The following is a 25,560-nucleotide window of genomic DNA, read 5'->3' on the forward strand; positions in this document are numbered from 1 at the left end:
AAGCAGAGAGGCAGTTGGATAGGTGAGTTCCAGACAGACTGAAAAGTCACACAAGCCATCTATCTGATGCACTGTGGCTTCTTGTCTCTGTTGTGCTGACACCCAGATGTTGTCCCTCACAGTAACACACAGGAGCCCCAAGGGGAGATGTACTGAACCAGGAGACATGTTGGAGAACGAAACCCTCTCCAGAGAGCTCTTTTTTAAGGGAGGCCTCAGGGGCAGCCACAGCTACAGAAGGCTGAGGCTGTGTCAGAGGCTGGGAAACGCGTGTGTGCACTGGCCTCTCAGCCACCATGGTACAAATGGATGGGTGTCCTCCCACCTCAGGGACCTGTTGCATCGGTGTAGGCTGGGGGGGGGGACCAGTCCCACAAGTTGGTTCAAAGCACTCTGTGTGAAACCCACATCACTCAGTATCCATTTCCTGGAAAACAGTTGTATCCTTTTCAAATGTTCATTGAAAACTTTATGGGTAGATCGTGAGTTTTGTGGATATTTATTCTAAATTACAAGTGGTGCAATTAAGTGTTGCAGGTTCAGGGTTTACCACATGACAGCACCAAGGTCAATGCAAGAAACAGGCAGGAGTTTACAAATAATCTAATCTGCAAATATAAAGACCATTATATCCACCTATACAGCAGGGCACTTCCAGGCTCCTAGAGTTTAGTGTTTCTCACTGAACCCTCAGAGGTTGGATATAAGCAGGGAGAGGCTCTCATGGGCTATGTCTGTATTATCAAGTTGTGTAGTGCAAGCAGCTGGTTCAGAGAACCTGACTATGGACATCTCAGGAGGGATTACTTAGGAGTATCTCCAGTCTGATCCACTGGGCTGAGCATCCATTACTGGTCAGCACATTTCCTGTGATTCTGGATCTCACCTTCCACTTCAGTTTCATCTGAAAAGAATTCAGTTTACGTGCTCTGAAAGCATGCTGCAAGCCAAACCACATCATATTAAGTAGGGGTGAGCAAGAGATGTTATCCAAACTGTATACCCAGTGACTTTCTCAAGGCTTGTCTCAGATCTGTTCAACATTGCAGGCAGAGCCCTTCTTACCCCAAGGTGAAGGCTTGGGTTTTGCCTGATGAGTGATTTCACTTTCTAGATGTCCTGAAATTAATCTTAGAGTTTGTACATTTTCCAGTTTGGAAAACAATGTTGCAAGGCTTGAGAGTTACCAAAGACGGTAGTTTAAGCTCTTAATAATATGTGGTCTGTGATGTTGTTCTCCAGAAAAAAACAGAAGTAGGCTATCTGGGGGGACAGAATTTCACCCAGCTAAGGTTGGTGCTAGGTTGGCCGCAGATTGAGGTACGGCCAAGGAGCATTGACTTCCAGAGAGAGCCTGTGGGTAATAGAAAGGTTGGTCCCTGCCTCTCTCCCTGGCACGGGTGCTCCCCGGCACGGGTGCTCCCCACAGGCCGTAAAACCCATCACAGTGACATGAAATGGCTTTCAGCAAAGACCTGAATCAACCGTGCTGTAGGCTGTGAACTCTCATCTCACTTTGACTTTGTAACAGGATTAAGACATAGTAATAGGAGGGTGGAGAAAGATATTGCATACATGGTATCTGTTTTTCAAGGATTTCTGCCCTCAGACTTACCAGGGCGCCCCTTTAATTGGCGTCAATTTAAGTTAAGGGTTTAATATTTATCTGTTCTTAAAGAGAAACTACTTACTAGATGACACAGCCTAAAAGCAATAGCAATAAATAACAGCAGCAAAGTCCGTTTCTTTACAATACACGCTTCATACTGCCACTAACTTGCACAGTCGAAACATAAATCGAGGTATCCAAGCACCGAGAAAACTTCAGTTTAATCCATGTGGGACTCTTCTCTGCTTTAAGTCAAGGTTGAAACAAGAAAGGGTAAGACAGAATTGAGAAACTCAGATTATCAACAACAATTTTGGAGCTTCATTTGTTACTATATTCATATGGTGAATATACTAGAAAATGGGCTCTGGGTTTCCATTTCCTTCTAGTCTTGTGCAGCAGGACACTAAATAATAGCTTTTGCGGTCTAATCTGCACTTTAATATGTTTTCTTCACTTGCTCAATTGTATTAATGGAAAGAGGAGGATGATCTTGTGGCGAGGACAGAGTACTGGAAGTCAGGTGACCTGGGTTATATTCAGAGTTCTGCCACAGGCTTCCTGTGCAGTCTGCTGTAATCAGCTTTGCTAATATATAAAATGAACATAATGACATTTCCCCTCCTTACCAGGGTGTTGTGACACTTAATTCATTAATGTTTGTAAAGTGCTTTGTGCTCCTTGCTTCTAAATGTGCTCCTTACTGTAATAATGTCTTATGGATGGTATTAAATTTGAGAATAATGTTACTTTAGTGCCTGTGCACTTCAGTTGGCTGAAGTGTAGTAAAGACCATTATTTTCATATATTTTATGAGCTACTGGAATTTTTTAGATGACTTACTTGAAATTTAGCTAATATAGTTACAGTTATAAAGCATACTATGTCAGTACTATGCCCGCTTCTTATTTTTTTCTGTCCTTTGACTATGATGAAATATTCAGCAATAAGCAAGACAGCCTTGTTTGGACAAAAAAGAGGAAGAAAGAGTTTGGCATAAATACTCTAGCTGCTTCACTTCCAGCTCTGCCACTGAGCCTGCTCTCTCCCCCAGTAAATCACCAAACAGCTGTGTCCCAGTGCAAAACACACAGAAAAATTGAGAAAGAAATTAAGTAAAAAAATATATCTGGGAATATGAAAATGGAGAGTCTGGGTGTTTACCTAAATTTTAGCAGCAATACAGGACCAAGCAACTGTATAGTTTATGTAGTACAGTTAAAAACAAAACAAAAAATAGTTAACTTAAAAAATCTCAGAAGGCTTGGCAAAAATGGCCAATAAATTCACTACAAATCACACAGCTAAATTTCTATATTGCGCAGGAAAATAACTCAGCTAAAATTCTCTTATTGTGCAATACAGTACATTAGTTAAAGAAAAGGGCAGTTGTGCGTAGAAGTGAAAGTACAATAAAGAGCTGAGTTTTTTAAAAACAAAAGCAAGAGTATTATTAACATTCACTGTGCATGTCTGGATTTTTCAGAATGTGATAGTTCAACTGAAATTCTGCTCCTATATGAAATCAAATGCTTGTCAGGCAATTGTAACACATAAAGCTGTCTGGTTTTAATAGCCGGTGATAATTACATCAGGTGAAGAAAGGAATTACAAACTTACCATAAATAGAAGCAATTCATTCGAGGCTGTACAATGTTTGTCAGGCAGTAACCACGCTGCTGGTACAGTACAAGAAAAAGCATACGTGTCCCCTTACAAGCGCTGTCCCACATTAGATTAGTAGGAAGAAAGGAAAGCAGCTGACACTTACTATCAATATAAAAGTTCCCAGGAATTCTGAGAGGGCTTCTTTAACCAAGCTGTTCTTCAAGGCAAATTTCTCCTTTAAAGTCCTTTTGCTTTTCCGGCTCATTTTGGCTTCCTCTATTGCTCTGGTGCCCTAGTTACAAATACACACAAAATTTGTTCTGGATTCGTCCCTGCTTCGGCTGAACTTTGACGCTTTTACTTATACATTGAAATATGAGATTTCATCTTGTACAGCCAGTGAAATCATCTGACTGCAGGCATTGACAGAACCAACTCAACATGCCCTAACAATTCATCATGAGTTTTCAATCCTGTGCCTTCTCTGAGTACACTTCTATTTATACTGGTTAGATAACACCAGTAAGTTCACAATCAGAACTCTTCTTTTTTTTCTTGCAGAATGGATTAATAATTACCTTTCCTGCTATGTTACTTTTTTCTTTTTTTTTTCCAGTAAAAATGAATAAAATGTTGTTCCTGTCACCCTTATCAAAAAGAAAGGCAAAAAGAGAAACCGTGAAGTAAGGAGCCAAAATGTGGTTGAAAATTTCTCTCTGACCTAGATTGGGATTTAGACCGTGCTACTATTGGCTATCCAAAAAGTTTTAAAGGGGAGGTTGTGAAAGAGAGTGAATGCTTGTGAGAATGCTGTGCTCTGTAAACAGAAGCTCCTATCTTGTCACTTCTGAGGGAACTCAGTGGCTAATGGGGAATCTTACCTTGGTAGCATGTTGAATTTGTATAGTCACTCACAGTACTCTTTTTGGACTAAATGCCTTGCTCTCTAGTGACCTGCCCTGTTTACAAAAGAGCAATGAGGCAGGATAAATTAGGAACATTTAATGAACTCTGCTTCGGTCCAGTGGCTCCCTATAGTGCAGTATAGGGAAGCGAGGCACTGACTGACTATATGTCTCCAATATGTTTAACTTAAAAGTTCATAGATGCTACAATATGAATCATTATAATATTATTTTCCATGGTCTTAAGACAGGAAGTTGCTGAATAGCTCAAAGAATTGGGCCTCCTAGAGAAAAATATTACACTCTCTGTCTCTTAAGCATCTTGAATGGTTTTATCAGATGTAATACTGACTTGACTAACAGGCCGTTTGGTTGATTTACAAGTATTTTCTGTTGTTTGACTTGACACCAAAACCTTAGCCCAGTTCCGGTAGACCATTTTGGCATGTGTTGTAGATGCTCAATGCCTTGGTTTGTATCTGTCCTAAACCTTTTTCACCTTGGTGGTAAATATGTTTAGGTCTGTCAGTACTGTTGCCTGCTGTGAATAGGGCAGAGCTTTATGGGATTGGGCAAATAGGCTACTTCTGTTATCCCATCAGTGCTCTTCCTTGCCTTGAGCTAGGACCTGATGCATGTAGCCACCTTACCACCACCAGTTTCATCCCTTAACCACCCAGTTCTCCCTCACTGCCCAATTTTAATCCTTAACCACCTTTCCGTGTCCTTTTACTTGCCGTGTTCTAAACTCTGCATTCAAATACCCCTCTGCCTTTCGCTGATTCAGAAAACGATGGTGTGTGGAAAGGCACATAGGTGATGAATGATGAGATAAGCGCATCTGCACTGGTGCTGCACAAGCCAGGGTGAGCACCTATGCAGCAGCAGGCGTGCTCTGTTGTAGCAGTGCTACAGGTCCGCACTTGCACAGGCAGCTGGGAGCTGCCTCTGGGAAGCCCTGAAAATAGCCGGTGTACCGCAGTTTGAAAACCTTTACCCTACACTACTGCAAAACAAAGATATTATTCAGGGCCCTAATTATCCCAGCATGCTAAAGTATATGTTTATTATGTCTGTGAGAGAAGTCTTTCAGAATTATGTATACAGTAGAACTGAGGGAGGATGCTAGGGAGGCCATTCATTACAGCAGGAATGAGATAAAGCACTTCCTCTCTTCCAGGAAAGCGATAAATAAATAAATACATTTATGAAAGCAATTTTTAGTTGATTGTCCATAGCGGTTCTTTCTCTTATGCAGATGCAGCTCTCCCTCGCAAAGTAGTATGCAGGTACCTCTTAGTTTAGTCTCATAACAGGTGCGAAGACATTAATGCTATTTTTCAACTAGCAGTAGGGCAATGCCATGTCAGAGACAGAAATCCCTACTTGTTTGTCCACATCACGGTGCCTCCCTCGTAACAATTTTCTGTCTTTACAGGGTGGAAAACTGACACAAATATGAATATATTACATTTGCTTTCTTCAAATTGTCTTCAATACTTTATAGAAATCACATGATTTAACTCCATTAATAAGAACTGTGATGCTAAGTTAGGCCAAAGATCCTTCTCAGCTCCATAACCAGATTCAAGCAGATGCTCTAAGAAAGTATAGAAGAACGGAGTACACAGGGGATGATTGTTCCCTTGGTAAATTCTTCCAGATTTTGACAATTGGTAATTTAAAGTCATTACTACACTTTGGAATCATTTCCAAATAGAAAAGGGGCAACACAGAAAATTTGAATTGTTTCTCCTTTTATTGTATTCAGAAAGGGGTTCTAAAGATATTTCCCAAATCTAAAAAATACGTACGTAGCACTACAAGAAAGACAAGTAAAATGTAAAGATAAACACCATGAAAGCTTCGGCTTCATAATTACTAACCTATATGATCCATGCTCTGTGTTACTGCCTTTTAGTCACATGCAATGGACCACCTGGTTGAATAATGGAAAGAAAATACACTGTGATTACTGTTTTCTACTGATCTCCCTCACCCAGACCCTGCTCCCAGAGTCATAATGGTAAGGATATTGGCAGTGCCATCCATAAATATCAACAGCTGTGGCATCTGAGGGAAGAAAATGCAGGCATCCTTCAAAAATGGAAGTCGTATATAAGCAAGGAGCATAGAAAGAGCATAAACTCTGTCATATTGAATGTAGAACCATAACACAGCTGACCAAAAAGATTGTAAGATTTTGCCAAGAATGTGGAAGTAATAATATAAACTTTTTCAAATTCCATCACCAGAGGAGTCCCACAAGACAGTAAGTAAAGCTATAGAGGATGAAAGTGTAGAAGCAGCATTCAGGGTGGCTAACTCCACAGCTAAAAAGCTGAAAGAATTATTTGCCTTGCTAAAGAACCAAACTTTAGGTGGGCTGAGTGTGAGGAACTGTCCTGAAACGAATTGTCAGTAGGAAAGACTTCGAGAGAAATTGATAAGTTAAACAGTAACTAATTGCTGGAGCTGTGCAGTGTTTCCACCAAGGGATTCAAATGTTCAGCTACTGAAGTGCTAGCCCCAGCGGGTTGTTTTTCGCTGAACCTGATCCTAATGCCAGCAAAATAGAACACAGGAAATGTACCACTGAGCTACTGGTCTTTCAAAAGAGTCCTCCAAGGGTGCTCATGGGAACCACAAAACTGTCAATGTGACTTCTATGCCAGGAAAATTATATGAACTGTTGTAAAGAACAAAATCAATAGATACACAGATAAAGCTGATACGCTGTAGAAGCATCAAATGGATTCTGTTAAGGGAGGTTATGCCTCACAAATCTATTGGCATTCTTTAAAGACATCAAAAAGCACATTGATATTATTATTCATGCTTGAATGTGTGATCAGTGTAACCTTAGATTGCAAGACTGAGACCCTTGGGATCCTTACCCCAAGGCAGTCTGAACGGAACTATTTCTTCTCTTCACCTGGATTCGAGCAGAGCAGGAATTCACACAGGGTATATAGCCTAACCATTTTTATAATAATCTTCACTCCTGTAGAAATAGCAAAGCAGAGAATAATACACATAGCTCCCACAGTTTAAATCCCATGGGTAACAGTGTATACTGTACTGAATTTTTAATAGCACATTATTCAGAGTATCACGTAAATTGTTATTACTGATGTAATAAAACCTAAACCAACACAGCTGGAGAGACCAAGGCTATAAATACACCATATATTTTTTTGTATTGTAATAATAATGGCCAAATTATTTTTAAGTCTAATTCTGCTGATTTTAGTTGAATTAGAAAAAGTCTGAATGTGTATATCTACTATGATTCATGTCCCTGGTCAAATGCCTTTCCCTAATTTATATTTCTGTTTTCATACAGAAACTGCTGCATGGTCCTTAAAGGACATTTTCTGGTTTATGGATTGATGCTGCTGCTGGGGAACTCAAAGAAAAAACATTCAGGTGAGGAAGATCTGAACACACTGTAACTCAGCATTCTAAGCTTTTTGAGTACATAAACCCCCTATTTCTTTAGTTCTTGTGTTTTATGATCATCCCTCTGTCTCTGCTGTAGTCCCTGGTGAGAAGTGCTCACGGGAGCAAACACCTGCACTGTGCAGCTCAGGTCCAGCAGGTCGCACCTTGCAGGAGGGGCAGGGCACACGGGGTGACCCCTTGCGAATTTCTTTGTTCCTTCTTCTCTGTTTCTGCGATCTCAGTGTCCAGATAAAACTTCTCAGTCCAGATCATGAATGTGAGATCAAAACGACATCACATGTCTGTGTTTCAAGCTTTTTGCCAGTAATCTTTAAGGCTCGATTCAGAGCTTGTTGAAGTCCACTGCTGCTGACGCTGATTTCAGGGAAAATTAAATTGGATTTTCTCTAAGGCGGGACTCAAACTTTTTCTTTGTTCTTGCTTGGCTGGGCACACCATCAGGCCTCAGTGCATAACTGATGCTACTACCCATATATGTGTTACATATAGTTATATAATTGATGATGGTAAATTTTAAAATCTGTGGTACGGACATGTCTGTGTATAACATAGGCCCTGAGAGTTTCTGAGGATGTTTAATCTCTGCGATAGCCACGCTGGCATAGTGGGGCACAGATAATGTTCCACACGGAAGGGCTCTGTGACAGGACTGTCGGCGCTGGCAAAGTGCACAAGTGTTAGGGAAATGTCGTACAGACGGTTAGGTGCACCGGCACTATCTGCTGCACGGGGCTCTGCTTCCTTCTGAACGTACCGGACACGGTTCTAATATAAGCTTATCTGGTGGGTTACAGTATAGGCAGGTCTGACTTTCTGAATGCATCCGGAAAAAAGACTGCTTCAACGCAAGAAGAATTTTGCTTTTAAGGAATAGATCAATTTAGTACAGAAACACTTTGTTGTAGCCAATTCCCTGCTCTTTTTTTTCTGCATATTCCCTTTTCTCAAATGGTTAATGTACACAAGAAGTAAGTGTAAGGGAAGATTATTGATGGCATATTCTTTTTAAAATAACTCTTTCCTTTTCCAAATTCTTTATTAAAAGCCCTCAAAATGGAGATAAACACTTTAAATTCAGCTTTGCCATTAAAACCGAAAGATATCTTGGTAAATATATCCACTCAGCATGAAGAAAACCTCAAAGCATATCCAGTGGGCTTTGCAGTGATCTAAATCCTATGTTTTCTTAACCCAAATGGGATACATTTTCCGCTTTGTACAAGGCACAGATTCCCTATAGCAATAGATGCTCTGAAACTTATTGTGGCTACCTGTAGGGTTGTGAAGAGCAGGAGATCTGAGCCTACCTAATTAATAAAAGAGATTTAACATGAAAGCCAAAGATCATGACAGATTTGACGCCACTGACACACAAAGGCCAAGTAGTGTGTTTGGCAGACAAATAGATGTAGCTAAATATGACTTCATGGCTCTGAAGTCTAATTACCATCAGGAAATTGACGGTGTTTTCTGCATCTGACTCGCCAACACACCTCCCTTCAGCTGTCTCCCACTCGATGTGGACGCCCAAGGACGCCGTCCAGCCAGGATTTGACTCTCTGTTGGAGAAGTATTTGCTGTAAGAGCTGCTGTTCCTGGTGCTTTGTCCTCTCTCTCCTGCAACAAGAGCGTTCGTTTGTTTTGCCTCCATGCTCCAAACACTCATCCCTTGCCCTTCAGTAGGTGAGCTGCCGGTCTGCCTGGTTTTCATTCTTTTAATTCCCTTTCACTCAAAATGATTCATATTTGAATGTTTAAATCTTCTGTCTTTCCAGAAACATAAGCTTTGCTTCTGGGATTCCTTTTACATATTAAATATTAACAATATAGATGATAAATTTATCTCAGGCCCCTGTAAAAGAATATTGGATTGCCAGGCCCGGTTCCTTTGGAACTCCCCCATTGAGGTATTTTAATCGAAAAAGATTGTTCTGAGGTTCATAGCAGACCCTTTATAGGGTGTACTTAGGAGCAGACCCAGGCAGCAATCTTTCGTTATTTCTGTGCAGTATCTATATTCATTAAGGTAATGAAGCTATTAATTGAATATGTAAGTTCAGGTAATTAAATATAAGACTTATTTCTTTAGTTTAAAGGGTAATAATAAAAAATTTAAACTTGCAAACTAGATCACACATTTAGTGATGATAAATGTGATCTGGAAAGTGCAATTTTCCAATATGAATTAGTTAATTGCATCTATTCATTAGGTGAGATACATTAGCAGAAGGTCAATCCATTTGAGGCTTGATGTGTTTTACAAATAACAAATTCAAACAGGTAAATTGAAGAGAGATTCAAAATAGAAGAGTTTTTTATATATTTAACCTCAGAAGAGAATCCGTACAACCAAGAGCACATTGCCTATAACTTCAGAGTTAACGGCATGTGCTCTTTCCAGCACTCTCCCGCGGCACTGCCGCTCACTGCTGTGTGCACTCCACGGGAGGTGGGTGCTGTTTTGCAGAGATGGGGCTCACCCCCCCTGTGGCTGTGCGTTGCTGCACGTTGCTGTGCACAGGGTGGTGACTGACCGAAGAGCAGCGCCGAGCTGGATGGTCCCAGGGAGTCTTCAGGCTGTAGGAGTGGTACCTGGGGCTCACTCCGTAACTGGGAAACCCACCCATCTGCACAACAGCCTGGTGAGGGACATGTTCCATTTCAACTGTCGACTTCAACTATAATACTGGGTTTTGAAACTGGCCCAATTATAAAGTGAATTGAACACTGACGGTCTTTCTGAACATATTCTGCTTTATCGCTGTCACTGAATTATTTGTGGCTTGCTTAAATCCTTAAACTCGAGTTCCCATTTAGGACTGAATTTACCATAGCAGCAATATACAGTTCTACAGGGTATAAAATGGCCAATATCACAGGTGAGAAAACTGATCCGTTTGACTAATTTTTAGTAAAAATTATGTTAAATCAAGTTTTCTTCATTAACCATTCCTTGATTTTCAGTGATAAAACTGGTCGTTCCTGATATAAGCACTTATTTTATTTTTTATGTTAATGTAGAAATAAAGAAAATTAAAGTAGGTTTTGTTTCTTTAGAACTTAAAATATATCCAGACTCATTCTTAAACAATTATTAATACAATTTATAATTTATAATTTTAAGACAATTAATTCACTGGGATATTTGAAAAATTTCTGAAATAATATTTTATAGGATCATCACAGTATTGCAGGTGTTGCTTTACAGATAATATTGCCTATGTGTATACCAGTATTTTTACCTTATATGTATAAAATATCTTTGTCTGGAGCAAGGACTGATACCATCCTGTGCACAATTCAAGGGCCATAATTCTTAAGAGATTTCAAACGGTGACCCTCTTTCAAATGATCGGGCTTAGAGACATTTAGAGAATTGATTCAATTAACCTAGAGGAAAAAAGTGCTATAATGTGTGATTTATGTTTGCAGATAAATTAAAATACAAGTATCTCCTGAAGAGCATTTGCTGCCATCATGGTCAGTAATGAAAATAGCAGGCAATTAAAATAGGACACCTGAGGCTGAAGCTTTTACTGTGTATATGTCAGAAAAAGAAGTTCAAATTTCTTAAGCGGAAATCTGAGCTGAAAAATAACTTAGTGGAAGTTTCTTTTCGGTCCCTATTTTTCTTCCAAAAGCAATTTCCAAAGCACATAATAGGAAGGGCCATTTGCTGAGGCGGGAGGCAAAGAGAAAGAGTACAGAGGCACCGGCTCTCTCAGTCACTACTGGGTTTGTATGAGGAACCAGGGATATCCTTGCTAAATGGCAGTGGCACAGCTGTGAGAAATATATATAAAAAGAATTCATGGGTCAGATTGGAAAAATTTTGGGGCAGGTTTTGAAGCTGATCTTGAAATGAATCACTGGAAGTGTCTGACAGAATGATGTGATTCAGTTCCTTCGTGTGTGTGACAAAGTGCTCAGAATCTGGAGCTCACTAAGGAGCAGAAGAAGTTATCAGGGACTCGAAGCAGTAAGAACGAAGAGCTCTGTGTTGCGGTAGCCACTGTCCATTTCACAGGTGTGTCAGTATACGCTTTGGTTCAGTGCTCTGCCCAAAAGAGGCATTTGAGATACAGATGGTTTCACCCAATCTTCTAGTTTCATGACTTCCTTTTGTCAATGGGGACACGGTAGCATAGAGCAGAAAATACCAGTCCTCTGCCTGAGCAACCCAGGAATGCCTTAATTACACCTGTACAGTCTTCAACATCACGGCTCTGGCTATTGCACCTTCTCTGGCTACCAAAGCTCCTGTTTCCATCAGATGGTGTTTGTATAAGCAAGGTCTATGTCCTTGTCCACAAATGCTACCGGTTGCTGGGGGTGGGTGAAGAAACTGAAATTTGTAAATCAAACAAAGGTATTTTTTCAAGTTATGCATTCAGATTGATCTAAATAAAAAAACCTGAAACTCTTCAGGAACAATTTTGATCTTGACTATATACTAGCCTAAATTCTAACACTGAAAGAAGAAACAGAGTCACTTGGTTGTTCTTCTTTTTTTCGGCAGCCATTTCTTCACAAAGTGTGAAGACAGTAATATCTTTGTCATTACAGTCTGAAATAGATTTGTTTCCTGATGTGCTGTCTAAGTAGGAGTTTAATTAAAACCCATTCATGTGAGAGAAAATAAGCCAGTCTGAGTTAATTGCCAGTTGATTTAGTATTGCCAATTCACAACCAAAAAAAAAAAAAAAGCCAACCAGAAACTACGGGCCTGCAATAAGAATAAGGGGTTTCTCCGCCCTGAGTAGGCGTTTAGGGACCACAGAACTCGGGCTGAACTGGAGCATTGTTTCTGTTCTTTCTCTTCTTGGTGACTGTGAGACTCACTTTTTTTCTTTCACAAATTAATTAGTTTACTTCTGTATTCATTGTTATTATGTTGTATTATGTTATTGTATTATGAGTTATTGTCCTTATGTCCAAGACAATAAGGATAGTAATCCCTTCCACAAAGAAATTGTGTTAAATATTAAGTATTCACTTGCACGATTTGAAGCCATGACTCAATTCGCTATCATAAAGAGGCCAGTGTCGTGCTGAATCACTGAAGCAGCTCACCACGCTGGATCCATCAGTGTCTCCAACATCCCATTACAGACCTTGCTCCTAATTCTGTTCAGCAAAGCTACTGTTGTACTCGATGAGACACCACTTGTGCTCCTGGCACTAAGGCCTACATTGTTGTCTTCCCAGGTGGCAGAAGACAAGCAAGTGCGGCTGGTCAGTTGCTGTTGGGAAGAGCAACGGCACACATCCACCACGATCTTCTGGGGACCCCTCTGAAGCTGGCTGTAGACCAGGAGCCTGCAACGTGGTAAGTGCAGTGCCATTCTCCACTTGGGGAGTGCCAGCAAGGTGTAGGCAGCAGTTAGGCTAGAGGTGGTCGGCTCCGAGAGCTTTTACAGAAAAAAAAATTGCTTTTAGATGCAAGAGGAATGTGGTTTGTATGACAAGTAGTTGATGGAGGTCTCTTAAACAGCTCCAGATTATGTGGGTTTGAAGCACATCTCCACATGCACTGGAATCTCTTCTCGCCAAAATCTCCTGAACTTTATTGACTTGATTTGATAATGAAACTGTTATACCGTTTCCTCATTCTTGAAACTTGTTTAAATACAGTCCCCTTTTGAAGGAGCACATCCCCACTCTGATTTATTTTAAAGCAGCTTTTAGAAGGTGTCATCCTTGTGATGAAGTGTTAGGTCTGTGTTGCCAGTGTGCCATTAAAAATTGAATTTCTGACGTTTAAAAGTCTCACTCATCCCAAGTGTCACAGTTTGACAGCTCTGCATGTCACATTACAGCACAGTATTATGGATCCATTTCCTCTGTTGGTGGGGGGGAGATGAAAAATGAGAGAAAGCAAAATCTGCAGTCTCTTTCTTCATTATTGAGCTGGAAATTTACAGCAATATGCATGCTAACCCTGGAAATGACTGAAATAGTACTCCATACCTTGTGCTGCCTGTCTGTGCAGAAGCAACCTTTGTCTCGCGCTCCTGTACAAACACTAAGAGAACACTGGGACAGTCTTTTCAATTGTCCGTGAACTTGTAAAACACGGAGCAAGGAATATCTATGGAATCAACAAGTGGATAACGTAACAAAATCAAAACATGGCCAGATACCGTTGTTTATTCTTGACTAGGTCAATAAAAAGGTCACGCAGTATATTTCTTGCTGCTTTGCTTTGCCAACTTTAGACAGCTGTAGGCTTTGGTGTCCTTTCTCTGTTTATCTATCTGGAATGTGATAACCAAAACACGACATCTGATCGGTTTCAAAATGTTGGGAGTGTTTGCATCAGTGAGCAGAACTTTATTGATTTTGCCTAAAGTATCAAAAATGGTCTGGGCTTCATAGGTTTTCTGCCTGGAAGTTTTGACCAGAGAGAGTGTAGGGCTTTGACCACAGATTTCTGGTGTCCGTCAGACCAGCCAAGGCTCAAGCTCAAACCACCTGCTGTTTCATCCAGCAAGCTAGGACAGATGTCCGCTGCACATGGGCTGCTTGCGATGAGTTTCAGACAGAGAGCAGTGGTATCAGGTGCTATTTGGCTGCCAACTTCTCGCTGTATGGCGTGCCCGACCTCTTGCATGGTGTGGCCTCCCACTAAGAGAGCCCCCAAAAAAATAATAGCTGTGAACAGGTGGTTGTTGCTTGAACAAATTATTCTGCCCTTTAGGCCTCTTCCTTTTGCAAAGCACTTTCAAGAAAAGAGAAGGCCAGAAGGCCACAGCTTGGTGGCGGGACTTGCCCTGGCAGGGAGGACTTGCTCCTCTTGGTTGCTTTCTTTCCTGAGAGGAATTTGGAAACAGGTGCAACTGAGCGCCCTTGCTGCTCAAGTCCCAAGCCTCTGGGCTTCCACAAAGGCTCTCTGTGTCCACGGCCAGGCCTGTCAGTGAGGGCCATGCCTCCAGCACTGGAGATGGGAGACCGTCTTCGAGGAAGGAGGAATAACCCCATGTGCGTTAGGTCACAACAACCCCATGCAGCATTACAAGCTTTGGGCAGAGTGGCTGGAGAGCTGCCCGGTGGAAAAGGACCTGGAGGTGTTGTCGACAGCTGGCTGAACATGAGCCAGCAGTGTGCCCAGCTGGCCAAGAAGGCCAACGGCATCCTGGCTTGTATCAGGAACAGTGTGGCCAGCAGGACTAGGGCAGAGATCGTCCCCCTGTACTTGGCACTGGTGAGGCCCCACCTCGAGCGCTGTGTCCAGTTTTGGGCCCCTCACCACAAAAAAAGACATTGAGGTGCTGCAGCGGGTCCAGAGAAGGGCAACGGAGCTGGTGAGGGGTCTGGAGCACAAGTCTCATGAGCAGCGGCTGAGGGAGCTGGGGGTGTTGATCCTGGAGAAGAGGAGGCTGAGGGGAGACCTTCTCGCTCTCTACAACTCCCTGAAAGGAGGGTGTAGTGGTGGGGGTCGGTCTCATCTCTCAAGTAACAGGCAACAGGACAAGAGGGAACGGCCTCAAGTTGTGCCAGGGGAGGTTTAGGACGGATATTAGGAAAAATTTCTTCACTGAAAGGGTTGTCAAGCACTGGAACAGGCTGCCCAGGGGAGTGGTGGAATCACCATCCCTGGAGGTATTTAAAAGATGGGTAGACGTGGTACTGAGGGACATGGTTTGGTGGTGGTTTTGGCAGTGTTGGAGTCCATAATCTTAAAGGTCCCTTCCAACCTGAACAATTCTGTGATTCTGTGGAAGGTAGGACTGCACAGACCCGCCGAAGGGAGAGGGGAGTAAGCGCTGGGCCCTGGCAAGGGGCAGCAGGGGCAGGCGCACAGCGCCCTTGGCTGAGGCAGCGGGAGGCGGGCAGCGGGACGAGGAGCGCAGCCGGCGCTGCCGGCCGGGTGGAGAGCGGGGGCCTCGGCGCCGGACGGTGGCGGAGCCCAGCAGCGGCGGGAGGAAGGGCCCATCCCGGAGACCTGCGCGGGGCCGCGGCGGGCGTGCGGCGGGGCAGAGGCTGTGGGTCGCCGAAGGTGCGGGGCGGGCGGCGAGGCGCGGCCGGCAGGGGGCAGCAGGCGGACAGGGATGGTGCCGCCGCGGCGGCAGGTAGGGCCGGGGCCGTGGAGGGGGGGGTGTCCGTGCATCCGTCACTGTCGCCGGGGACGCGCAGCCACTTCCATGTCAGTTGTCGCAAAACAGTAAAAGCGCGGCGGTGCGGGGAGCAGCGGGGACGGGCCCTCCGCAAGAGTGCCTGGGGGGAGCGGGGACGGGCGGCGGCAGCGCAGCCGCCAGGTGCGGAGCAGGCGGCGGGGGCTGGCCGGGGAGCGGGAACAGAGCGGCTGCCCCGGAGGCGGAGGCTTCGCCTGGCCTCACCGCGCCTCGGCCTGCGACCCCCGAGGGGCCGCTGCGGTGAGGTAATGCCGCCGTCCCCCGAGTCCCCCCCCGGCCTCCGCCCGGGGCTGTCAGGGCTCCCCCCGGGATGCCCCGGGCGGGGCGGCGCGGAGCCGGGGCCGGGGCTGTCCTGTCCCGGACGCGGCGCCTCCCCGCCGGCCCCCGCCCGGCCCGGGGGAGGCGAGGAACACACACACACACATACACACAAGTTTCGGCGACCCTCGCTCCCCCGCCGGCGCCGACCGGGTTCCCCCGTCCCGCTCCGCGGGCGGGAGGCAGCGACCCGCAGGCGGGAGCTCCGTCCCCCCTCGGGGTGGCAGGGGAATCCCCGGCGGCCGCGGGGGCCGGGGGGGGGCCCGGCGGAGGCTGCGCTGTGCCGCTATCGCCCTAGGTAGGACGGACCTGCCCCCCTGCCTCTGCCCCCATGTCCAATAAGAAGAGACCCGGCTTGACACCTGCCTATATACAGCGGAGGAGAGCAACATCTTCAGCGCTGGTCTTTGGAGGGGGGGGGACCAACCCAAAACACAACATCAGGTCAGAGCGGGGGGCTCGGTGGTACTATAACCCCCCCCTCAAGGCTATGACTTCCAGTAAAATTGAGATGCCAGGGGAGGTGAAGGCAGATCCCGCAGCTCTGATGGCATCTCTGCATCTGCTGCCTTCTCCCACTCTCAACCTTGAAATCAAATACACCAAGGTAAGTTGTGTTCGTTTGTTCTGGCAGGGAAATTCACGGCTTTCCCTCTAAAGGAGGCATTTTGCTTAAAATCAGTTTCGTTCTGCCCTAACCAACTTGAATGTAGAGATAAAAAACTACTAAAAGACTGTCTTGAATCTGCAATAAAGGAAACAGATTTTTACCCTGTAATCATCTGAAAAACCACAGGATACAAGAAAAGCAAATTAGATCTGTTGGGACTAGCTTTGCCACTTCTCTTTAAACGTAGTATTTTCTACAGAGCTGTTGGGGTTTATTTTCAGTGCAAAATCAGTACTTCTCAAATACATTTCAGTTGCTTTTGATGTACTTCAGATGAACTTACTATACATACCTGTGTATCTCAATCAGAAAATAAAAATGTTTTCTTTCTTGAATTACCCTGTGTGCCCAAGGGACTCTTTTACAATTCCTGGAGGACTGTTAACACTACCAGGTTGTTACAGCACTGGAACAGGTCTCTCTGCTGACTTCCGTGATACTTGAATACACCCTTGAACAGCATTGCAAGAGAGCTTATTTTTCCTTACTAACCTTTAAAACTAATTTTCATAAAGAGAGGGTTAAGAACAAACCCATTGGGTCAATGTAGGAAAATTCTGCTGGTTTTCTATGGTGTATTATGGGACAAAACTGGTTTTGTCAATTAAAATGGGCTTTAAGAGCAGTCATTTGTTTGTAAATCCAATTTGAATTTTTAAATTCGTTTATATATTTTGAATCTTTGCATCTTTAGTATCTCTAGTTAAATAATGTTTTCATTTCTGTTGGAGAAGTTTCAAATGTATTGTATAAACAGACTACAATGTGTCAGACTTTGTTTCTAATTACTGGGTAACTTAATAGGAAAATAAGCACATCAGCACTGGAAAAAGGTGATAACATTTTTATCTACTGGAAATACAACTTCAGGAGCTTTAAAGCTGATAGGAAACTCATTTTGGCTGATGCAGTGCAATTTTTTCCTCCATATCATCACTTTAGAAGCTTTTCATCTTTTCTCTTTTTTAAGCGGGTGCCAAAACTAATTTGTCCTCTAATTTGTTACAGCAATTCCATGTTCTAGAAGAATGTTTCAGAGGAAAGTCAACTATTTTAGATTTCATTCCATTTTAATGCAAACTGCAATATGCAAATTAAAAGATGCATATGGTTTCTTGCATGCGATTTCTTTGAAAATAGTTTAAATAAATAAGGAATGTAGTTATTTGTTGTTGTGTGGTGTTACACTTTGGGAGTAATCATACTGTGCAAATGGTACTTGGCATGAATTTTGTTTATTGCTGGTTTCAGTGTAAAATATGCTTCTGGAGTGTTGGAAGAACACTCTGTTGGTGGAGAATACTTGAGAGTATTATCACAGTCAGTTTGCATAATAAGCGTCCTTGCGTTTCTCTGTTCTAAAACTCGAGAGTTGGTTCTAAAAATCTTTGAAAAAGATAAGTCATCAGCAGTCATATCTTCCTGTCTGTGAGAACGTAAGCTGGATAGTAACCTTTAATAATTCAGAATATATAGTGCCATCATCTCAGAAATATGTAAGATGTTATATGCTTTATACTAATGGAACAAGTAAAAGAAAGTTATTTTATTTCAATATTAAGCCAAAAACAACGGCAATACGTTTCTTCTAAGCTCAGTTTTGAGATATCAGGTTAATTCCTGGTTGCTTTTGAGAGCTATTTGGTTTAGGACAGGTATTGAATATTTCACTTGGCATATCCTCTGCCTCTGTTTTTCTGTCTGTCTCGCTCTTCTCTCCTTTTTCTCTTTCTCTGCAGGAAATAGAAGTGATTTATAGATAATTGGAGTCTTCAGCTTGGAGTCTTGTCTTGGGCAGGACTTTTATCCAGGATCCACTTTCCCACCTATTACAAAGAAAAACAATCAAAAATTAAATAATGGATTGTAACTTGATTCTTTCTTTTGGGGGAGTGGTCACTTCATGTCTTAAATGACAAACAACTTCCATAAATAATAAATAACATTAGACTAAAGCACTTAGCAAAAAAAACCTCCAACAACCCCAAACCTTGTAAAATCAGACATCTGTAAGCATTCCTAGCAGCCTCTCTCCCGCTTGTTAGCTGAGAATTTTAAATACACAACCAGGACACAGAATTCCTGAGCTCTTTATTACAGCTCTCTCTGAATGTAAAATCATAACCATTTGGGAGTTAATTCTTTATGAAAAATAGAGGTACCTGTGAACACTTAAACTAAGTGAAATAATTTAAAAGTATGTTTTGCCAATAGAATTCCATTTCTGGAGTTCTAAAATTGAGAAACAGACTTTTTTTTAGGATAGAACATGTTAAAATTCCAGGAATCCCTAAATGAGATTTGTTAAAGATTTGTAATACGCACCGGAAAAAAAGTAAATTTATTATTCATTAATCTTTAAAACACCACATTATCCTTGGAATTGCTTTGAAAGCTCCTTCCAAGAACACAGAGAGAAGAAATACTGCCCACGTAATTTTCACGTATTCGATTATTTAGCAGAATTATTGAAACTTGTGAAATACTCCTGAAATATTACTGAAGTGAGCAGAAATCTGGGTGTTAAGCCCTTCCGATCTGTACACCTGATGTAGCACACAGGGGCAATGTAGTTTTTCACTGGTGAGAAAAAATATATTTAATTAGTGATGAAAATTACACGATGCCTTGTTTTTTATGTAAGGTGTGCAGCAGTATCTATTGTGGGTTCAATACTGGGAGTCAGCCTATGCTTCCTTAAAAAAAATAGAAATATTCTTCCCAGCTTTTTAATACCATGCCATGGTCCTGTGAAAAGGGTTTTAGATGTGCATAATAAGAATTGGTGAATAGGGTGTGAACCAGACATTAAGATGAGTGCTCACGCACACAGGGTTAAGTTGTTCTGTGTGGCTGGCAAGTAGTAAAACTGCTACAGGCAAGATTATCTCTCTTTTCATTGGGATGACTCTTTAATTCTCTACTTCTTAACATTAACATTTGGGGAGGGATTGCATCTGCAGAACAGTATTGCCTGGAATTAGGTTATTCTACAGCCCTGTGGCACAGCAAGCCCTCCTCAGGCTTGTGAGGAGCATGTTGGCAGTGCTGTGCCCATACCTAAGGGAGGAAGGGGATCCATCCCTCTCCTTGGCAACAAGTCATACTTCTACAAATGTCCACTCTATGCCAGAAACTCTCCCGGCAAGGGCTGCTCCAGAAATATCAGACGTGTGAGACGAGCCATAGAATGGTGTCCGGTAAGGACACATTATTAGCGTGTTTCGTACAGGAAGCACACCCCTGAGGTAATGGCTCTGAGAACCTGATAGCTCTTGAGGGTGATCAGAGGGTTCTCAGCTCAGTATTATATTGATGCCTCCTTCTTTCATGCTCTTGCGAAACTCCATTCTCCCTCCTGAGGCTTGAGCGTCTCCCACGTATCTGACAGTAGATGTGGAATCAGCCCAATGGATTGAGCCCTTTGCAGCGTTCTCCTCCTGCTATCTCCATTTGAGGGGCTAAAGGTGTTTCTGCAGGATGTGGCTATCCTTCCTTTGGTGTAATAGTATAATCAAATCTGCTTTACAAAGTACTTTTGTAGTGGTTTTAGTAAGTCACGTTGACTTAAAAAGACTGTTTGGTATAAAATGAGGGTTCTGTCCCATCCTCGCTCTGTCACTGCATCGTGTAACTGAGTGAACAAATGTTCTCATTTTGCATCACATTGGGGATGCTAATCCAGCTGGATGTTTTAAGTTTTGTTTCTTGATTGCCAACTGGTTGAAGTCTGAGAAAGAGCAGAAGAACTTTAGCATAAGGAAAAGTTGTAGGATTGTGGTTTTAAGAGCTTTTTACAAAGAGGTGCTCTAAAGGGGTGAAGTTACAGTGCTGTGGCAGTGAAGAGGTACAAAATGTAGTAAGATCCTGTGAATTCGCTGATAACTGTATTTTTTTTAATCTGTATAAAAGGGTTTGCCTCTGCTCATACATCAGTGGCTAAAATCAGGTAAACTGGCCGGCACTGCAACAGGAAATTGTATACAGCATTTTGTATTAAGTGTAGACAAACTGCTTCTGGGTAGACAGGAACTAACAAATACATTTCAAATTCTCATAAGATAAGCATTTGGGTTTGAAGTGTTTTGTTACTAAGTTTCTGTATTTTCATACCCATTGTGCTTTCTTGGCGTTGCCCAGAAATGAGTGCTGCAGAACACTGTTATAAAATTCCAGATAAAATTCTAGACTGACATTAAGACAGGAGGCAGGAAATCTATTTTATTTACAATAATATGTAGAATCTTTGTCATTTTTTGAACTGAAGACAAGCTTTGGCAAAACTCAGGTAAGTGATGAATACCTGCTATTTCCCACCTGTTTTTCCCTGAATGAGCTCACTGCTTCAGTGTCTCCTGAAGGCAGATTCAGTGACTGATAGCAGAAGAAATCAGCTAGCCTTTCGGGTCAGCTCAGTGAGCGCTGTCCACTTACAAAAGATGGGGCAGAGAAAATTAGAGATGTTTGTGTGAAGAGCAGACAAAGAGAAAAGCTATTTTTCCCATTTGTGGAGCACTTGAGCATCTGATGCTGACACTAGATATGTCCCTCTCTATCATCATATATGAAGTTTTAGGGTATGTACTGTATTTAGATTTACTGTTGTTTAAATCTACAGTTTGAATTCTCTTCTAGTGTGTTCATACTTTGTGGTTAGTATTACAATCCATCAACCCATATAGCAATTGCCAACTATTTATGCGTTTCTTTCCAATTAACAGCCTGAATATAGTATTCTTTCTCTTCTCCCAAACCTTTAAGGTCTTCTGCACAAACCAAATTTGCCCAGGTTTTGCATGAAGGATCAGGAAACAATTGTAGTCTTAATGCATATCCAGTCCCCTGCCTTTGCTTACTCCAATACAGCTGCTATAACCATGTTAATTCAAGAGCATTAACAATACAGCAACTACGAGGCTGAAACTGGCAACAACTAGATAACTACTGCAGGTAACTAGTGTATTACTGAGTAGGTCACTCATGTAGCAGTGACCTCTGACTGTGCTGAATTTTTAGGGAAAAACTGAATCTTTAGGGAAAATGCAAATTGGATTAATGCATCAAGCTATACAATACTATATTGCTGCTTAGAGGGAAATTTTCTTCTCTTTGTCCAGTCTGTAAGGTCAGATGATACACTGAAAAACAACAGCCATGCAATTAGTGTTTTTCTCATCTTTGCAAAAATGTTCACGATTTCGAGTATTCCAATACAAAAGATGCATATATTTATTTGCACACCAAAGCCAGGTGGTCACTAATAATGAGAGTGCTTTCCCGAGGAGAAGAGCAGCCAAATTCATACCCCTGCTCTGAAGCAAACAGAGCAGAAACCTGAATATGGATCCCAACTTTCTGATGGTGGACAGGTCCCAATTGGATGCTATCCACCTTTGGCTGTCCTTGGAAAGAGTCTCACGTTCTCTCCTGTTGCCTAATTCACTTGTAAGTATTTATGAGGCCTGAGAGATACCAACTTGATAGCCCAGTGGGCAGGACCCTCATGGGGGAAAAGCAGGATTCAGGTCTTTGCTGTAAGAATACTCATGATGTTGGACAGAGCAAGGATTTGATCTAAGATCTATGGCTGTCTCGGCATTGACCCTAACTACTGGACTATTGAGTTGGGATAATGTGTCTTGAACACACACTTTCATTGCAACAAAAAAAAAATAATCCCTCTTTAATTCTCCATTCCATTCTGTCCTTCAGAAACATTTTCCACAGAAGTTCACCAATCCTGGTACATTTCCATATTAAATTTCTGTCTTGATTTTCCCATCTGCATTTTCTGATAAAAAAATCCCAACAGTCCAAAAATTCTTGATGATCTCTGATCAGCTTGTCCATGTCCCTGTCTGTGCAGAATTGTTCCCCCCAGACCTCCATGGGCTCTGCCAGTTTGAAGTTTGTTCCTGGGAGCCCCACGCAGTGGAACCACTGTATCCGTTTGTCTTCCCTTCTTTACAGTGCACATGAGCAGTTGCCTTCAATAAACCATCCATAGACTTTGCAAGTCATTGGGAATATATCAGCATCTAGAAGTAATTTGAACCCTCCCTTCCGACAGGCTTTGCTTTGCGTTTACTACCTTGGGCAAATTTCATCTACCCTTGAGTTGCCCAAATGCCTTTTAACTTCAGCCCAAGTGATATTTTCTTCAGTACTCTGATTAGTCTGAATATCTTTATCTACAAACTATGTACCTTACTATTAATGATCTGCAAAGGCAGGTGAACCAAGATATCGATCGCTAGTCACAGTAATGAAGGGGCACCTTGCTATTAACCTCTTTCCAGGGAGAATTATCCATTTATTTCCAGTCTTTTTATCTTATCTCTTAACCACTTTTTAATCCATGGCAGGACTTTATCTTTCACCATATGGTTACTAACTTTCCTTAATAGCCTCTTGCTAAGGACTTTATCATCAAAAGCCTTTTTAAAGTCTAAATAAATTATATCCACTGATTCATCTCGGCTCCTCATTTGACTAACTATCTCCCAAGAAATCTCCCAGGTTTACAGAGATAAATGACAGAAGATGAGTTCAGTGGTCTATATCATAAATTCTTAGTCTGATCCTGCGTAAAGTCACATTTCTTCTTTTCCAGTTTTGCAGCTATCCTTCCTAAGACCGAACTGTAACATTTCGCTATTTTTTTTTTTTGCAAATTGTTTAATTCTCTCCACTTGCAAAGAACACAAATTTTTATCTGTTCGTTTTTTAAAGAGTAGAACTCACTCTCTGAAACAAGTAACCAAAACATCAACTTAAGTTCATCTGAAAGAAATGAGACAAAAAATGCATTTATACAGAGATGACATTATAAGGAAGCTATATAAATATAATATAAACACAGATGTGTAAAAGTTTAAAGAAGTCTTCAGGAAGTTGCACGTCTGTGCAGTCCTCTAGTGAGGAATCCTCAAACAAGTGCTGGCATCCCTACTCCAGCACAAATAAGTGCGTAAATAGCCATGTGATGACTTACTACTAAGCAATATATGGAGAAAGATGAAGTCTAAAAAACTATTGCCATCTAAGGGCCCAGTCATTCATTACTTCTGTGCTTACTCAAATGAAGAGAGGAATTCCTGTCCAGCCTGCGTACACCTACTTGCTTTTTCTCCAAAACACAAGTTCCATATGTCAGAATTTGTCTAAAACCACCAGCTACTGACCAGCATTTTCTGTTCCTTTTAATAGCAGTCCACCTTTGTGACATGAATGCGACACAGCAATTTTAAGTTACGCAGTGTAACTAAGCTTTAAATAGAGGTGCAGTTCATTACTAGAAGTATGATACGTGAAGCCACATCAAAGTGCTGCTGCAACAGCATTGCTGAAATAGTCTCCAACTGACAAAAGAAAAAAAGGCCTTCATTCTTGTTCACTTGGAGTCAGTTCCTTTCCCAGAGAGCCCAGTGAACTAGATTTTTACCTTATGACTTGAAACATAATACATTCCAGCTTTGTTGGACTAAAGTGTGAAAATACTTTAGAGCAGAGAACCATCCACATCAAATTCTGTGACCCAAGTGAAAACGTTTAAGGTCAGCTCAATCTCAGTTGACCTCATCTGGAGGTTAAAACACAGGGACCGCACTGACCACTAGAGTATATAGACCTTAATCTGGGAGGGATTCATAGGTAATGAAGACTTTGAATTGAACTCCGAATCTAAAGAGATGCCAGAGGGACAGCTGTGGAGAGGTCTACAGCAGGTGGTGTGGTTACAGAAAAGATATACTTTTTCTGTGTGAATGATATACTAATTCCATGTGAATTTCCAGTATGCCCCAATTTAAAATAAGTGAGTTTCAAAAATCCATTTGAAAGTCACAAAGATGTAAGAAGTGTCGTACAGAACAGGCTGCGGCCTCTTTGCTGAACTCGGATGGGAAGAGGATGCCAGGAGAAACTGTTCTCTTACCATGCTCTGGTCATCTCACAATGATTACACAAAATCCCTCCATTTGGACACAGAAACTATCAGAAAGTGCCTTTCCCTACAGAAATTCCAAACACACATGTTTACGCAGGTAAAGGCTTCAGTCTAAAGTGAAACTGATTTATTTCCAAAGCAGAGCTATTTACTGTTTCAGTTAAATACAGGTATTATTTGACCGTCAAATAAAAGTTGATTTAACCCTCTTGTGAATAGGTCAGCATGCCTTGAGTCTGGCCTCAAGTGACATGAGCTGGTCAGAACCTCAGGTCTACATTTCATCTGAAATAAGCTCTCTCCAGCTGGAAGCTCCTTCCGAGTCTGTGCTGTGGCACTGTGTTCTCATGCTTCAGTGGGAAAAGCACCACTTAATACATCATCATCATCATCATCATCATCACCCCACCACCCTGGTATATCCTTAGTGGCTTTTGTGCAATTCCTGATGCCTCAGCTTTTGAAACCTGGAAGAATTGAGATGAATTAGCATTGGGGATTTCTTTCAGGAACTTCATTTCAACTCTTTGCAGCACGATTGGGACTGAAGCACCCTTGTCTTGGACATGGCCTTTCAGTGATCCTTGGTGTATTGCTGGTGTTAGAGTTTTAGTGAAGGTGACTCCCCAGAACAAGTATTTTACCTGTCATCTTCTAGTGTTCAAACTAGCGGCTTTGCTTTTCTTCCCTTGCCCCTACAACACACATTAAATTTTGGCCAGAAGTATCATCTTCTTTGGTATAGCCAAATTAAGATCCCCCGAAATGAGCAGCCACTTCTGGAAATATTTTTGGTCTCCCTTTTATACCTTTCATAGCTAGGTTGGTTTTGGAATCCACTGACTCTCCCCCAGGCCTATATTTGCTTCTTTATTAAAATTAGGCTTCTCTTGGCTGTTTTA

At 42.2% G+C, this 25,560-nt stretch overlaps 2 protein-coding genes and 1 long non-coding RNA gene across 4 annotated transcripts in view; 1 reads left to right on the top strand and 2 right to left on the bottom strand.

The window, feature by feature from the left end:
* Nucleotides 1–3,893, bottom strand: part of AQP9 (aquaporin 9) — a 30,889-nt gene extending 26,996 nt beyond the window's left edge. The window contains exons 1-2 of one of the 2 annotated variants that reach the window (XM_063346851.1): nucleotides 3,796–3,893; nucleotides 3,381–3,509 (exon numbers count right to left, since the gene is read on the bottom strand). In XM_063346851.1, the coding sequence (XP_063202921.1) occupies nucleotides 3,381–3,482 (102 nt within the window). In that variant the 5' untranslated portion in view covers nucleotides 3,483–3,509; nucleotides 3,796–3,893. The other variant, XM_063346852.1, reaches the window with a different exon arrangement.
* Nucleotides 3,894–15,994: 12,101 nt separating this feature from the next.
* ALDH1A2 (aldehyde dehydrogenase 1 family member A2) overlaps nucleotides 15,995–25,560 on the top strand; it is a 57,328-nt gene continuing 47,762 nt past the window's right edge. The window contains exon 1 of the mRNA XM_063346617.1: nucleotides 15,995–16,647. Within this exon, the coding sequence (XP_063202687.1) occupies nucleotides 16,372–16,647 (276 nt within the window). The 5' untranslated portion in view covers nucleotides 15,995–16,371. The remainder of the gene's footprint in view (nucleotides 16,648–25,560) is intronic.
* Nucleotides 18,356–25,560, bottom strand: part of LOC134520798 (uncharacterized) — a 131,010-nt gene continuing 123,805 nt past the window's right edge. Inside the window, exon 4 of the long non-coding RNA XR_010072550.1 lies at nucleotides 18,356–18,536. This is a non-coding gene — a long non-coding RNA (uncharacterized LOC134520798). The remainder of the gene's footprint in view (nucleotides 18,537–25,560) is intronic.

This window comes from Chroicocephalus ridibundus, chromosome 9 (assembly GCF_963924245.1).
Source record: "Chroicocephalus ridibundus chromosome 9, bChrRid1.1, whole genome shotgun sequence".
Taxonomy (NCBI): Eukaryota; Metazoa; Chordata; class Aves; order Charadriiformes; family Laridae; genus Chroicocephalus; species Chroicocephalus ridibundus.